The sequence below is a fragment of the Rhinopithecus bieti genome, unplaced genomic scaffold (genome assembly GCF_001698545.2).
Source record: "Rhinopithecus bieti isolate Rb0 unplaced genomic scaffold, ASM169854v2 scaffold_31787, whole genome shotgun sequence".
Lineage (NCBI taxonomy): Eukaryota > Metazoa > Chordata > Mammalia > Primates > Cercopithecidae > Rhinopithecus > Rhinopithecus bieti.
The window spans coordinates 4957154-4972404 of NW_016814655.1; the positions used below are offsets into that span (position 1 = coordinate 4957154).

General features: G+C 48.1%; 2 protein-coding genes across 2 annotated transcripts in view; one reads left to right on the forward strand and one right to left on the reverse strand.

The window, feature by feature from the left end:
* Positions 1 to 12398, reverse strand: part of SUFU (SUFU negative regulator of hedgehog signaling) — a 135180-nt gene extending 122782 nt beyond the window's left edge. Inside the window, 3 exon segments of the mRNA XM_017851690.1 lie at positions 6934 to 7068; positions 11906 to 12044; positions 12047 to 12398. Of these exon segments, the coding sequence (XP_017707179.1) occupies positions 6934 to 7068; positions 11906 to 12044; positions 12047 to 12086 (314 nt within the window). The 5' untranslated portion in view covers positions 12087 to 12398.
* A 1033-nt stretch (positions 12399 to 13431) lies between these two features.
* Positions 13432 to 15251, forward strand: part of ACTR1A (actin related protein 1A) — a 24267-nt gene continuing 22447 nt past the window's right edge. The window contains exon 1 of the mRNA XM_017851691.1: positions 13432 to 13655. Within this exon, the coding sequence (XP_017707180.1) occupies positions 13608 to 13655 (48 nt within the window). The 5' untranslated portion in view covers positions 13432 to 13607. The remainder of the gene's footprint in view (positions 13656 to 15251) is intronic.

Sequence of the window (15251 nt, forward strand, 5' to 3'; positions counted from 1 at the left end):
GGGACCAAGCTCCCAGTACAGATGTGTATGGCAAAGAAAGGACCTTTCTTGGAAGCGACATGTTAAAAAGTTCCTGCAGGCCAGGCAGGATGGCTCACGCCTGTGGGTGGATCACCTGAGGTCAGGAGTTCGAGACCAGCCCAGCCAACATGGTGAAACCCCGTCTCTACTATAAATGCAAAAATTAGCCAGGCGTGGTGGCACGCGCCTGTAGTCCCAGCTACTTGGGAGGCTGAGGCAGGCGAATCGCTTGAACCTGGGAGATGGAGGTTGCAGTGAGCTGAGATCACACCATTGCACTCCAGCCTGGGTGACAGAGCAAGACTCCATCTCAAAAAAAAAAAGAAATTCCTGCAAACTAAGCTTTGAGGAGGAAAAATTAGCATTTCTCAACTGCAGGAGACCGAGGCCACACTAAACAACAAGTGGAAAAGTTAATCTGTATCCAGTGTTTTAATAAATAACTCATGTGAGTGCAGAGCCCAGCTAAGAACATGAGGGAAAGGGAGGCTCTCCACCAACCAGGTAGAGGCAGCCCCAGAAAGCCAGTCAGCAGCAGTTCCAGCCCCCAAGGGGGTGCAGAACTGCTCAACTCCATTGGACATGAACGCCAAGAAGTCACATTTGTGGGACAGAGCCTAGATCTCCCATGGTGGTGAGGCATGGGCACGACCTATGCTTTTGGGCTAACTCCACACGAAGGCGGTCTCTGGAACCAGCCCAACATGTACAGCAGATGACCTGCCCTGAGAAAAATCCCACCAGGGAAGTCTGCCTGAGTTCTCAAATGTACTCTCCAACTACCGAGCCTTCCAGCCTCGGTTAGGGCCCTGTAGGCTCTGTCCAGCCAAAGCTGTTGGTGCTATCGGGCAGCCAGAAATCCTCACAGAGAGTGATGCTGAAACCACTTCTACAGCCACATAGATCCCCCCACATTCCAGTTCACAGCTGCCTGGCCATAAAGGGGAAGGCCAGACCTGCAAGCTCCGACAGGACTTGGCAGCTGAGGCTCAGCTGTTTGACACCTCCCAAGTCCCAGGGAAGAGTCCCAAAGGACAGTCTCTCCACTCAGGTCAGTTGGGAACAACCTTGAGGTTCCTAGGAAAGCACTCTGTTCTCTCCTGTGGCTGCCTGGACCTGGAACTTGTTCCATCTCTCCAACTTCAGACAGTCCCAGCTACTCGGGAGGCTGTCAGGAGAATGGCGTAAACCCGGGAGGCAGAGCTTGCAGTGAGCTGAGATCGCCACTGGCACTCCAGCCTGGGCGACAGATGCAAACTCCGTCTCAAAAAAAAAAAAAAAAAAGATGTTTGGATTGGGCCGGGCACGGTGGCTCAGCTGTAATCCCAGCACTTTTGGGAGGCCGAGACGGGTGGATCACAGAGGTCAGGAGATCGAGACCATCCTGGCGAGCACGGGTGGAAACCCCATCTCTTACTAAAGCTAATACAAAAAAATAGCCAGGGCGAGGTGGGGGGCCTGTAGGTCCCAGGCTACTCGGAGGCTGAGCAGGAGGAATGGTGTAAACCCGGGAGGCGGGCTTGCAGTGGAGCTGAGAGCGACCACTGCACCCCTATGCCGGGCGGACAGAGCAAAGGACTCCATCCAGAGAAGAAAAAAAAAAAAAAAAAAGAATCTTTGATCGAAACAAGTGCTTTATTGCCTGGTTTCCTTTAGTGAATGTGAATAAGGAAAGAACTTGAATGAAAATGGCCATCCCAAGGCTTATTAAGTCATTGTACTCTTCATCCCTTTTAGGGTTACCAGGGTGGGCATCCCCTCCTACCCCTGAAGCATGCCTGCCAGGAGCAAGAAGAAATGCAGAGGACCCCTCACTTCTGCCTGTCCCTACCCTCAACAGGTTGTAAGGAGAAGGAACAAATCATAATAGGAGGAGGTACACAGCAGGCATTTAATAAACGCTATTGCCAGGAGCAGTGGCTCTTGCCTATAATCCCAGCACTTTGAGAGGCCAAGGAGGGAGGACTGCTTGAGTTTAGTAGTTCCAGACCAGCCTGGGCAACATAGTGAGACCTCATGTCAACAACAACAACAAAAAATTAGCCAGGTGTGGTGCTGCATGCCTGTGATCCCAGCTACCTGGGAGGCTGAGGTAGGAGGATCACTTGAGCCAGGGTGATTGAGGCTGCAGTGAGCCGTGACCTTGCCACTGCCCTCCAGCCTGGGCAACAGAGGGAGACGGTCTCAAAATAAAATAAAATAAATGTATATCCGTTTTAAAAAGGAGAGGATAACTTAAAAAGAACATGAAATAAATAATACTACAAGTGGTGACAATTATGAATGTGGCACCAGAAGATTTCAAAATACTGAGCTAGAAGTTTTTCAAGTCCCTCTAACTCCTAAAAGCACTGTTGGTACCGTATAGCGTCAGGCTGCAGATGGCATCCCAGGCCAATTCCTACAGGGTTCCTCTCAAACTTTACCTCCTCCCTGCAGCCTCTAGCAATTCAGCAGCCTGATTAGAAGTTACTCCCTCTGCTCTGCTCCCAGATCATATTTTATACCCATGGACTGTAGCATTTATTACTCAATACTATAACAATCTTTTTATGTTTATCTCCCCTCTAGAACATGAGCTCCTTCAGACAAGAATTATGTCTTGCTATTTTATCCCCAAGACATCTATTATGATGTTCTATGTCTGATACAAAGTAGGTGCTTGATGAATGTGTGCTGAAAAAACGAACCAATGCTTTTGCTCCTTTCTTGCTGAAGAGAAGACACAGACAGTGGAAGAAGCATTGCTGCCAGAGATCCATTTGCCATCATTCCCACCCAGCACCTCTTAGCACTTAAGCTGGATGGCACAACACTTGTCTTTCTGACTTCAGCTTTGAGGACTAATGTAAACGAGGATTCATTAAGTCATTTTAAAGAGGTCCCACCATTATGAAATGTGTGGAAAATCACATTTTTCTTCAAAAAACTTAACAGGATCAAAAAGAAACCAGTTATCCCAGTACAAGGCCAATTATAAAGGTATCTATTTCTGTTTTATTATTTTTCTTTATTTACTTTTTGAGATAAGGTCTCACTCTGTCAGCTGAACTGGAGTGCAGTAGCGCAATCATGGCTCGCTGCAGCCTCAAACTCCCAGGCTCCAGTGACCCTCCCACCTCAGCCTCCCAAGTAGCTAAGGCTACAGATGCACACCACCATGTCTGGCTAATTTCTGTATTTTCTGTAGAGATTGGGGGGGGTCTCACTATGTTGCCCAGGCTGGTGTCGAACTTCCTGGGCTCAAGCGATCCTCCTGCCTCGACCTCCCAAAGTGCTAGGACTATAGGCGTGAGGCACCATGCCCAGCCTACAGAGGTACTCTTGACTTTTGCAACATAGACCAGAACTGGGTAAATATCTGAGAACATTTCTTCCATATCCTTCTAGTACCAGGATGTAATACTGGAAAATACTAGGCTTGATTGGTGACATGAAAACCCAAATAGAGGCCGGGCACGGTGGCTCATGCCTGTAATCCCAGCACTTTGGGAGGCCGAGGTGGGCAGATCACGAGGTCAGGAGATAGATACCATACTGGCTAACACGATGAAACCTTGTCTCTGCTAAAAAAAAAAAAAATTAGCCGGGCGTGGTGGCGGGCGCCTGTAGTCCCAGCTACTCAGGAGGCTGAGACAGGAGAATGGCGTGCACCCGGGAGGCAGAGCTTGCAGTGAGCCGAGATTGCGCCACTGCACTCCAGCCTGGGCAATGAGCAAGACTCCATCTCAAAAAAAAAGAAAACCCAAATAGAGGTTTCACTCTTGTCATAAATGACATATGAATACAAAGTGCTGTACCATGTAGAAATGAAACACATGTAAGAGGGTAGTATTAAACCAGAAAAAAACAATAAGGAATAAGGTCCTATTTCAAATTAAGAAGTTGCCCCTTCTGAAATATGAGGCTTGCTCAATCACATTCTTCATGTTATTTTGGGCCTTGGGCCTATACCTAGCAGGTAGACTAGAAGAATCCTTAAGCCACATAGGAAATGGTATTCTTTTAACCAAAATAAATCTGTCAACAAAAAGGTACAGGCTAGCTGCACTAAATACTCTCTGCAGGTTCTTATTAAAAATATAAATTAAGGTCCAGCATAGTCCCTTTACTCCCCACATCTGTTTGCTATTCTATCTCCATTATTAATACTGTAATGCTGGGTCCCCATTCAGGCAAGATTAATTCCCTGTTCCCAAAGCCTTCTGCTGACACTGCAATGAATCCATTTGGAAGGCTGTAAAGGCAGCTGCAGACATTGCTCCCAACACGTGACCAGTGAGGAGATGAAACCTGGGCCTCTGAGTTTAACAAGAGAGATGAGGAAGTTGGGTTAGGCCGGTGTTCAGAGAGGTGGAATAGCCCAGTGGTTAAAAGCTCAAACTCTGAGGCTGAATGCAGTGGTTCACGCCTGTAATCCCAACACTTTGGGAGGCTGAGGCAGGAGGATTGCTTTAGCCCAGGCATCTGAGACCAGCCTGGGCAACATAGTGAAACCTTAACTCTACAGAAAATTTGAAAACTTAGCCAGGTGTGGTGGTACATGCCTGTAGTCCCAGCTCCTTGGAAGGTTGAGGTGGGAGAATTGCTTGAGCCCAGGAGGTTGAGGCTGCCCTGACCCATGATTGTGCCACTACACTCCTGCCTGGGTGACAGAGCGTGACCCTGTTTCAAAAAACAAAACAAAAAAGCTCAAACTTTGTACTCAAACAGCCGAATTCAAACCCAGCTCTTTTACCCCTAGATCTGTAACTTTGAGCAATTCATTTAACCCCTCAAGAGACTCACTTTTCTTATCTATAAAATAGAAATAATGAGAACCTGATAAGATTGTAAAGCATTTAACACAATGACATGGAAGATAGTAAGCACTAAACAAAGAGGAAAAAGGCTATCATCATCTTCTTCATGATACCATCATCATCTCCAGAATTGGTCTCTATACTAAAAGGCAGGACAGGAGGAGTCCTGCTACTCTTTCAACCTGCCCAGGTTAAGCAGCCACCACCAAGATAGAACAGACATGGTACAAGGGGCAAGAAAGTACAAAAGGCAAAAACCAGAAGAGGATATGACAATACAAATAAAATCAGCTCTTGATTAACCAAGCTAATGAGGGGGAGGGAAAACTACATTTATTTTATTTTTAATTGACAGAATATGAACATAGAAAGATTACACTTAAAGAAACTGTCCATCAAAAGAATATAAACAGAAAAAAACTTTATTTTTTATTTTATTTTATTTATTTATTATTATTATAATTTTTTGAGATGGATTTTCACTCTTGTTGCCCAGGCTGCAGTACAATGGTGCAATCTCGGCTCACTGNTATTTTTTATTTTATTTTATTTATTTATTATTATTATAATTTTTTGAGATGGATTTTCACTCTTGTTGCCCAGGCTGCAGTACAATGGTGCAATCTCGGCTCACTGCAACCTCTACCTCCCAGGTTCAAGCAATTCTCCTGCCTCAGCCTCCCTAGTAGCTGGGATTACAGGCATGTGCCACCACACCTGGCTAATTTTGTATTTTTAGTAGACACAGGGTTTGTCTATGTTGGTCAGGCTGGTCTTGAACTCCCGACCTCAGGTGACTCGCCTGCCTCAGCCTGCCAAAGTGCTATGATTACAGGTGTCAGCCACCACGCCCAGCCTTATTATTATTTTTTTAAGACACAGTTTCACTCTGTTGCCCAGGCTGGAGTGAAGTGGCACGATCCCAGCTCACCGCAACCTCTGCCTCCTAGGTTCAAGTGATTCTTGTGCCGCAGCCTCTGGGGTACTTGGGATTACAGACACATGCCACCATGCCTGGCTAATTTTTTGTATGTTTAATAGAGATGGGGTTTCACCATGTTGGCCAGGCTGGTCTCAAACTCTTGACCTCAAGTGAGCCACCTGCCTCAGCCTCCCAAAGTGCTGGGATTATAGGCATGAGCCACTGTGCCCAGCCAAAAAAAATTTTTTTAAATATAGATGGTAGCTTATTGGAGTACATGATATAATTGCTCAAAAGGCAAGAGAATACATTCATTAAGAGTATGAACTCTGAGTTGGGCACAGTGGCTCACACCCATAATTCCGACACTTTGAGAGGCGGAAGTGAAAGAATTGGGCTTGAGCCCAGGAGCTTGAGACCAGTCTGGGCAACGTGGTGAAACCCTGTCTCTACAAAAAAATTACAAAAATTAGCTGGGCATGGTGGTACTTGCCTGTCATCCCAGCTACTCAGGAGGCTGAGGTTGGAGGATTACCCGAGCCTAGGAAGGTCAAGGCTGCAGTGAGCCATGATCATACCACTGCACTCCAGCCTGGATGACACAGTGAGACTTATCTCCAAAAAAAAAAAAAAAAAAAAGCATACAGAGCAACAAATGGAAGCAGACTAGGATAAAAAAAAATAAATACAGGTTAAAAGGAAGTAGGTAAGATAGATAAAGGGATGAGAGATGGACAGATTTGTGATAAAATAAGTATAAAGTCAACAGTAGAATCTGGGTTGTGGGTATATGAGTGTTCACTATAAAATCCTTTCAACTTTGCTTTATGTTTAAAATGTTTCATAATAAGATAGGGGAATAAAAGGAAGTAGACACAGAAGCATCTGCCCAAGTTCTGAGTCATAACCATTCTACCCTTCCCGTCCTATGAGCCCAAACTCCAGGGCAAGCGTAGAAACACTTGATTTGGGAACTCCTGCTCATCAAGACTTTCCTGAACCAGATAAGCAGGAATCAGGTGTTAACAATGACCACCTTGGCATGAGTAGACATAGTCAAAGGGCAGAAATGCAGAGGTTCCACTGACAAGTACCAAGCTCACAGCACTATGACATTGTCACCCCTGCTCAGGAAAACCTCAGGAAAACCTCACTGTTCTAGATAAAGAACAGGTGGCATACACTCACTCATGGACTCTGTTGTCGCCATAGAGATCACTCAGGCCGAAGCTGATGTAGTGCCAGTGCTCAGGGATGTTAGCAGAAGGGCTCCCCACATTCCTGTACATGCTAACATAGTCCAAGGGGTCTGGGCCACCCAACCTGCAAAAAACAAAACACAGGGGTGTCAGTGTGAGCCTGGAAATCAGACAATGTCAAGCTAAGGCGCTCTACTTTGTAAACCTAAAGGCCCCATCCTGGAGGAACCTGTGTGAAAGGTAACTAAAGAGAGGCCACATCTCTCCAGGATGAGACCAAGAGATGGACAGCTAAGGCTGCTCAACTCTGCAAGCATAAGAGGCTCCCTTCTACCCCTGAAAGACTAGGCCTCTTTTAGAAATAAAACAGACTGGGTGGTTGCCCATTTTGCTTTCTCCTGTTTCAAATTACTGATCCCAAGTGAGATTGGCAGGGATTATCTCTCTTCTGTGGTGCTTGTATACATGCAAGCTTCAAGGCAAGAGGTGTATCAGTCAATCATTTGGCCTCTGTTGAAAGACCATCCTGAGCATCCCCAGTGGGCATTGTTCCTGGAAGCAGAGGCTCTGCTCCACTCCAGCCTCTTAGCTAATTCCTGAAAGACTATATTGTGCCCTTGTTAATTACAGTTTGTTCTAAACAAACCCGAAGCCTCTAGTCCGTGCAGACACCAGCCTGCACCACATAGACCAAAGCTGGTCTCTTATCATTGCAAGTGACAAAGGCCAAACTTAGGCTTAACTCAGTTCTGCACAGAGAACTGCAGCAGGAGTCAAACTGCGCCCTGTGAGCATCTGCACCCAGAAAATGATCCCAGGAGAGACTGCCACCTCAAACGTAGAGCTGGGACGGTAAATGACTTGGGGCCTCTCAGGACCACATTAAATTTCCCCCACCATTCAACTGAGAAGGAGCTGCAGAAGAGATTCAGTTATTATCTCACTCTGAGAATTTAATACAATAAGAGTTGCCTTTAGTAATTAGTGCTTAAAAAAAAAAAAAATCCTGTTTTGGCTGGGCACGGTGGCTCACGCCTGTAATCTCTGCACTTTGGGAGGCCGAAGTGGGTGGATCGCTTGAGGTCAGGAGTTTGAGACCAGTTTGAGACCAGCCTGGCCAACACGGCGAAACCCCATCTCTACTAAAGATACAAAAAATTAGCCGGGCGTGGTGGCAGGTGCCTATAATCCCAGCTATTTGGGAGGCTGAGGCAGGAGAATCGCTTGAACACCAGAGGCAGAGGTTGCAGGGAGCCGAGATCACCCCACTGCACTCCAGCCTGGGTGACAGACAGAGACTGCGTCAATAAAAAAAAAAAAAAAAAATCCTGTTATCCTTTAGAATGGGTAAGAAATTTTGGTAGCTAGAGAAATAGACCAAATAGAAACCAGTGGAAGGAAGTCTGCATTTAGCCCACAAACACGGCACTTGAGCTGCCACAAACATCTGACCACTCCATAGACTGCAAAAGCTTCACCTGCCCCTGGGACATCAATGGAGTACACTTTTCAACCAGGATAGCATGCTGGTGGAAAGCTAACAACCAAATAAAAGACACGTTACAAGTGATCCCAGTCAATGGTGCCAACACCAGGCAATTTAAACACTATTTAAAACCAGTAGGTCTTGTTTCATCCTCTTTTACCAGGATATTATTTGCCTTTGTAGAAATCCCTATTCTCTGCTAGAAAATGCTAAGTTATTTATAGAACTTGTAAGAAAGTTGCTACAAATAGCTTAGCATCTCAACTGAGGAAGAGGGACAACTCTCCATGTCTGCCTTAACTCTGATTTCAACAAATCACTTGACTACTTCTACAACCGGTTGGATTTAGAAAAGTTTGTGGGGCAAAGGAAGAAAGAAAAGAGTAGAGATCCCTGGAAAGACCCCATTAGAGCTACAGAACTCCAGAGCAGAAGGGAGCCACTACAGGCCCCAAACCTGCTCCAGTTTCCTGCTGTAAATTTCCAAACCTGCCCTGCTACAGCCTAGGTCCATCCTGCACCGAGCTGCAAAACTGCGTTCACCATTCTCTGCTCCATCTGCAGCATCCCTGCAGCCCTCTTTCTCACCAGGTCTCCCACAAGGTGTCACATCAAGGAGAGAAGCTTAACCTTAAAACTACAACTGCAAGGAACTACCAAGAATCAGACAAAATTAACCCTGTCCCCAAGCAGAGTATTCTGTTATACTACCCAGAGGCCAGATGAGTATGTGGGAAAAAATCATATTTTACACTTAGCAAATGATGTTATCCAAGGTCCCAGGGCATCCCTCAACTTAATTCCTTCAACATCCAACTTCTCTCGGCAGGGCAGTTGCAGGACTGAAGTGGGCCATGAGTACAGGTTCTGATTTGATCCTTGCTAACCAAAGTCTCAGCTTTCAGTTAGAAAGCTTTCAGTTAGTAGTCCCCACTACTCAGGGACCACTAGCTACAGAGCCACCTTGCTATTGCAAAATGAATCCCAAGCTACCCTGGGCCAAAGACAGACCCAGACAGTCTGGGTCAGTCATCCTGCTAGAAACCTCGTGGGATCCCAAATGTGAGGAATATAAATGAATTTCAGGATCTTATTTTTGCAAACCCCTCCGCATCTTAGAAAGTACCAGTCACTGATGGCTGGGCACACTGGCTCACACTTGTAATCCCAGCACTTTGGGAGGCCGAGGTGGGTGGATCATTCAAGGTCAGGAGTTCGAGACCAGCCTGGCCAATATGGTGAAACCCTGCCTGCACTAAAAATACAAAAATTAGCTGGGCATGGTGGTGTGCGCCTGTAATACCAGCTACTTGGGAGGCTGAGGTATGAGAATCGCTTGAAACCAGGAGGCAGAGGTTGCAGTGAGCCAAGACCATGCTACTGCACTCTAGCCTGGGTGACAGAACAAAACTCTGTCTCAAAAAAAAAAAGAGAAAGTACCAGTCACTGTGCTGTTTCTCTTTATATTTTTCTGCATCTAGGCAGGGCTTTCACAAAGTGCTGTACAATCCCTTTTCTTCATTATCACATGTTGGCCCATCTCTGAAGATATGGCTGTTAACAAGCTTGCAGCAGGAAGGGAAAAAAAATTGCCCTTAGTCCTTTGCAAACACTATCATACCTTTAACATGCAATTCTATCCTTTATGGCTACTTGCGTGACATAAAAATAGTTGCCTGAAATCTGTGTAGGGATTTCTCCTCACACTCAAATGAGGCCTGAACAGACAGCATGGCAGAGCCAGGCCCACTTCCTTTTTTGTTTTTCAAATAACAGAGACAGGGTCTGGCTATGTTGCCTACACTGGTCTCGAACTCCTGGCCTCAAAGGATCCTCAAGGCCTCCCAAAGTGGTGGGAATATAGGCATGAGCCACCGTGCCCAGCCCAGGCCTACCTTTCTCATGACACATGACAACAAGTTCATCACAACACATAGTTAAATATAAAGGCACAATGAGAATGGGTCATTAAGCTAGCAAGAGCTGCTTTCCACTCAGAAGCACTCTTCAACAACTCCTCTCAACCAGAGAACAGTTTGCCAGCCAGAGATGACTGCGACACCAGTTCTACCTCCTCCTGGCTACTCCAACAGAGGAGGCTGTTCCCTACAACCCTTCCTAGACAGCAGGTGGCTGGTCCCCAGGCCCTCCACGCTGTTGGCCTCTTGGCATCCTCCCGTTGACGCAGGCAGCTGGCCTCAGCCCTGCACAGCCTACTGAAATCCATGTCCAGGGGAAGTAACAGGTTTTCACCAAGAGGGAGACTCAGTCCTAAAAGGAGAGGTAACCAGCAAAGATGTCCACTTGCCCCTTCAGGTCTACCCTTTGGCTACACCCCAAGCAGCTGCCGAACATCTTTCAGGACTCACTGAAGATCATCTAACACAATGCCTGCATGAATGCGGTCCTGGACAGTTTCAACCATTATCTGTTTTTGGTCCAGCAAGACCATGAGGACAGGTTATTTTCCAGAGTCCCCAGAACATCTGTTTTGCCCAAATGCTGCAGGAAGAAACAGGTTGCAAACAGGAATGGGAAATTAGAAAAGACCATTCCTACCCTAAAGCTACTTGAGGGTTACTCTCAGCTCCCCGGAGAAACTGCAGGCCAAGAAACTCCTCTTAATGTCCCACTGCACAATTCCTCCCTGCTGGAGTCTCAGGGTCTCCATCATTTATTTCCAACTGGAGGTGGGAAGCTGTGGTCCCCTTCAATCCTAAACCAAACCATGGTTCTCTCTACCTAATGTCCTAAAGCAAGGCCGCTGCAGAGCTAGGAGGAAGCTCTGCACGGAGAAAGAGAACAGTGCAGAGTAAGCAAGAAGTTTATCAGGAAGAGCTGCCCCGTCAAACTTCAAAAGCAAAAGCTTTACCCTGATACGACGTCTGAGCTCATCGGGAAGGTATCAAAAGGAGACCTCCTCCTCATCTCTCCACAAGCACCAGGCCCTCATCTTTGGCCCTCCTCCCTCCAACAGGAGAGCCCCGGGCCCCCCGAACCGACCCCCGCCCGCCATCCTATGCAGTCTCTTGCCCTCTGAGCTTCTCCGGCCTCGCTCCTCCAAAACCCTCTCAAATGCTCCCCAGGCCCCGCCTCGCCTCTCCCATCCCACTTCTGCCGCCCCCGCTTGGCTTCCCCTCGCCCACTAATGACCCCCTACAGGCGCCCCCTCTTTTCACCACGTTTACAGTTCCCTCGCTCATGCCGTTCCCCCCTCTGCTCCTACACACACCCCTAGTCCTCACTCTATTCTCCTAAACCCGGTTAACCCTTCACTACCCACAGGCTCCGTTAACCCCTTTGTCCCCATTCCCAACTTGAGCCTTAACTCCTTCCCTCGCAGCAGGAAGCCCTCCTTCCAAGTGCTTTAACCGTTCTCTACCCCTCCTCCCAGCCTCCCACAAATTACTTCGCCCTCGGCGCTTTAACCCTTCCCAGCCTGCGCCTGTCCGTCTCCCCGCGGCCCAGAGCATACCAGTACTTGACGATAGCGGTAACCTGGAGCGGGTTCGGCTGGTCAGGGTAAAGGCGGCGGCACTCTCCGTAGATGGCGTGCAGTCCCGGGGGAAAGAGCGAAGCGAAGGCTGGAGGGGCAGTCGGGCCAGGGGCCGGGGTGCGGTGGGGCCGGGGGCGCCGCTAGGCCGCAGCTCCGCCATCGGGGCGCGTAGGGCAGGCACTGGGAGAACCGGAGAGGGCAAACGAGGAGGCGAGCACTGACGGGCTAGCGGGCGGACTCGGTGGGTGAGACTCCCCGCGGCGATGGGGGCTGCAGCGAGGTCTAGCTCCGCGCCTGCGCACGGCGCACTGGCCGCCCAGGCTGTCGCCGCCGCGGAGTCTGCCAGAGGGTGCCTCGGCGCGGCGGGGCGCTCAGGAAGGCGGGGCGCCGGCGCGCCCTATCCAAGCACCCATTGGCTAGTGTCTGTGCTAGTCACAGGCAGAGACGGCGTGACTTGACAATAGGCCCCTCCTCCCCTCCCTGTATTGGGAGTGTCCCAAGGCTTTTGGTCTCCCCCTAGTGTTAGGAGGAACCCAAGTTTAGAGATGCTGAGCACCCTCTGAGGTGCTAGGGTCCCACGAAAGCACCAAGAAGTGCGCCAACAAAGGATTTGTTACTGTTTTGCTGACGCGCTGCTAACTAGGATTTAAACATAAATCTGACAATGGATTGATTCATTAATCCATGGGGCGTTAGTATTAATAGATTATAATAAATCTAATGTTTTCTAGGGCTATTGACAAAAAGGTCCCTGCAATTTGAAGGGGGCTGGGGAAGAACATAATCCAGAGAAAAAAAATGCACTGGGCTCATTTGAAAGCAGTGACACATAACCGCTCTTCACCTCCATTTTCTCAACCGTCAATGCCAATTCTAGGTCCTCATGAAAATCAAAGAGATACTAGAGCAGTTCCTGAAACCCTTAGATGATGTTTTAATGACCAAAAGATTACCTGTACCAGTAGTTCCAATTGCCAATCCTCGGATCAGTGTTAGCCTGTTATAAAGTTTACACCTATGCAGAAAAAAAAAGAAAACGCAAAAAGCAACAACAATGTACAGGTTTTTTCCTTAAAGCTAATTTTATGCAATTTAAATTGTTTTCCTAAGTTGTAGGAATATGTCCTGTCACGTACGTGTGTTAACATTTCCTTTTCGTTAAGAGTGTGAGGTGCTGGGAGATGTTTATTAGTCTTATAGACCCAAATAAAAGCATGAGAACCTTATATTGTCTAAGGGAACGTTGTGGGGAGTGGCAGGACTGATCTGCAAAATCCAAACATCCATGAATTACGACCAATCCAAACCGAACTACAGACAAGTACTCGAGAAGACTACATACCTCAGTATGCACTGCGAACTCCTTCAAAGGGACTACAGATCCAGGCATGCAACAAGACCATCAACCTGTGTCTCTGGCTGTTTAATCTAGGGAGACCACAAATCCCAGGGTACTGTGCATTGGAAATACGACTCCCAGTCTTGAACTAGGCGGGCAACAAAGCAACCTAGAGCGCTAACCCAGGCGCAAAGCATGCTGGGGATTGTAGTTTTTCAGAGGGGAGGTAGGGCAGCTCCCTCGCCTCCCTGAGCCGGCGGCTAGACTGCGCATGCGTGTCAGTGGCGCTAGCGGCGGACCCGGCTAGGCAGTTCCTTCCACAGAAGGAGAGATTCCTCTGCCATGGAGTCCTACGATGTGATCGCCAACCAGCCTGTCGTGATCGACAACGTGAGTTGCGTCTTTCCCATTTGTAAGGGGACTTGGGCTCTCCTCCTAGAAAGGATCGCTTCCCGGGGTTCAGCCTGAGCCGCCGGCTCTTTGTCACTGGCCCGGCCTGTCAGGCGCGTTCAGCCACCGCCGCCTCCTTCCTCCCCTTATCACATAGCCGAAGGCAAGGCGGCCAGCCAGCAAAAGTGGGATGGAGAACTCTGGAGTGGATAAAGGAAAGAGTTATAGTCCAAGCCGGTCCTTGGGCCCTTGGCTCTAGGGGCCTTAACCGCTGTGTGAGAGCCTGTTGCCCGCCCTCGCACCCTTTTCCGATCGCCCTATTGGCTGCTCTGGCTGTCCATCTTGGCCAGTGATCCCGCCTCTGGGCCTTGCCGGATGAGGCTAGGCCTCTGCGGTGATTGGCTCGCTCCCCTGCCGTTCTTCCTGGCCGCCATATTGTTTCCCCTCTTGAAGGGGCGGGGCAGTGCTCCAGGGCTGTGGGGATTGGCTTCCGGAACTCTGGGTGGTGGGGCCTAAAGGCGAGGGCCCGCCCGCGGGTGGAGAACGGCTAAGTTTTCCTTCGGTCTCAGCCGGCGCGGAGGCTTGGTAGTGTGGATCTGGGTGGGGCCCGAGAATCTGGTGCCAGAAACTACTGTAGGATGTCAGCTATTACTGTGATTATAAATTACAAAGTTGATAAAGGTCGAGAAGAAAGGAGAGTGACAAAGCAAGCAGAGAGGTTGTCTTCCTCTTCGGAACGCCTAGTTCTTAGGGGAAAAAAATTACCAAACTTAGTATTTGCCTGGCGCTGTGGCGCTTTCAGGGCGTTTTCACATACATTCGAGTTGGATCCTCACAAAAACTGGACGCATAGTTTAAAAGGAACTTTGATCCTCGTGTTACCGATGAGAAAAGTGAAGCGCAAAGACGTAACGTGAGACCAAGGTCACATAGCAGAGGTGCCCTAAATCCAGTACTTTATCCGTCATCCCTTTTGCCAGCACCACCATGCAGAAGCATCAATAGTGACCAATAGAAAGAATCTAAATACTGCTCTTATTTTGGGGGGAAAGGAGAAAATTGTAAGACGACTGCATTTCTGCCTTCGATTCAAAGCTTTGATCCCACAGAGATTGATACCTTTCTGTGCCCCTGTAGGTCCCTCCATTGCAGCAGAACTATCAGTTCCCTCTGTCGTAAGCTGACTGTCAGATTCTCTTTGTTGATTCAGCTCTTGGGACCTTAGGCATATTACAGTGTTCTCGTTTAAGCTTCAGCTCTGTTAGGTAGATAGGAATTACTATCCCCAGTGTATGCAAGGATGTTAAATAACAGATTTCAAACCATCCAGCTTAGGAATTGAGCCAGTCATCAGACAGATCCAGTTCCAAGTTGCTCGCTTTTCCAAGATATTTTTGTTGTTTTCTTTAAATTGTCCTTCTCTTCAGGGGTATTTTGTTTTTATTATTTTGTTATTATTCCTCCTAGAAAGGGTCAGGATTGAGCTCAATGAGACACCTCTTTCTTTCCTTCCTTCCTTCCTTCCTTCCTTCCTTCCTTCCTTCCTTCCTTCCTTCCTTCCTTCTTTCTTTCCCTCCCTCCCTCCCTCCCTCCCTC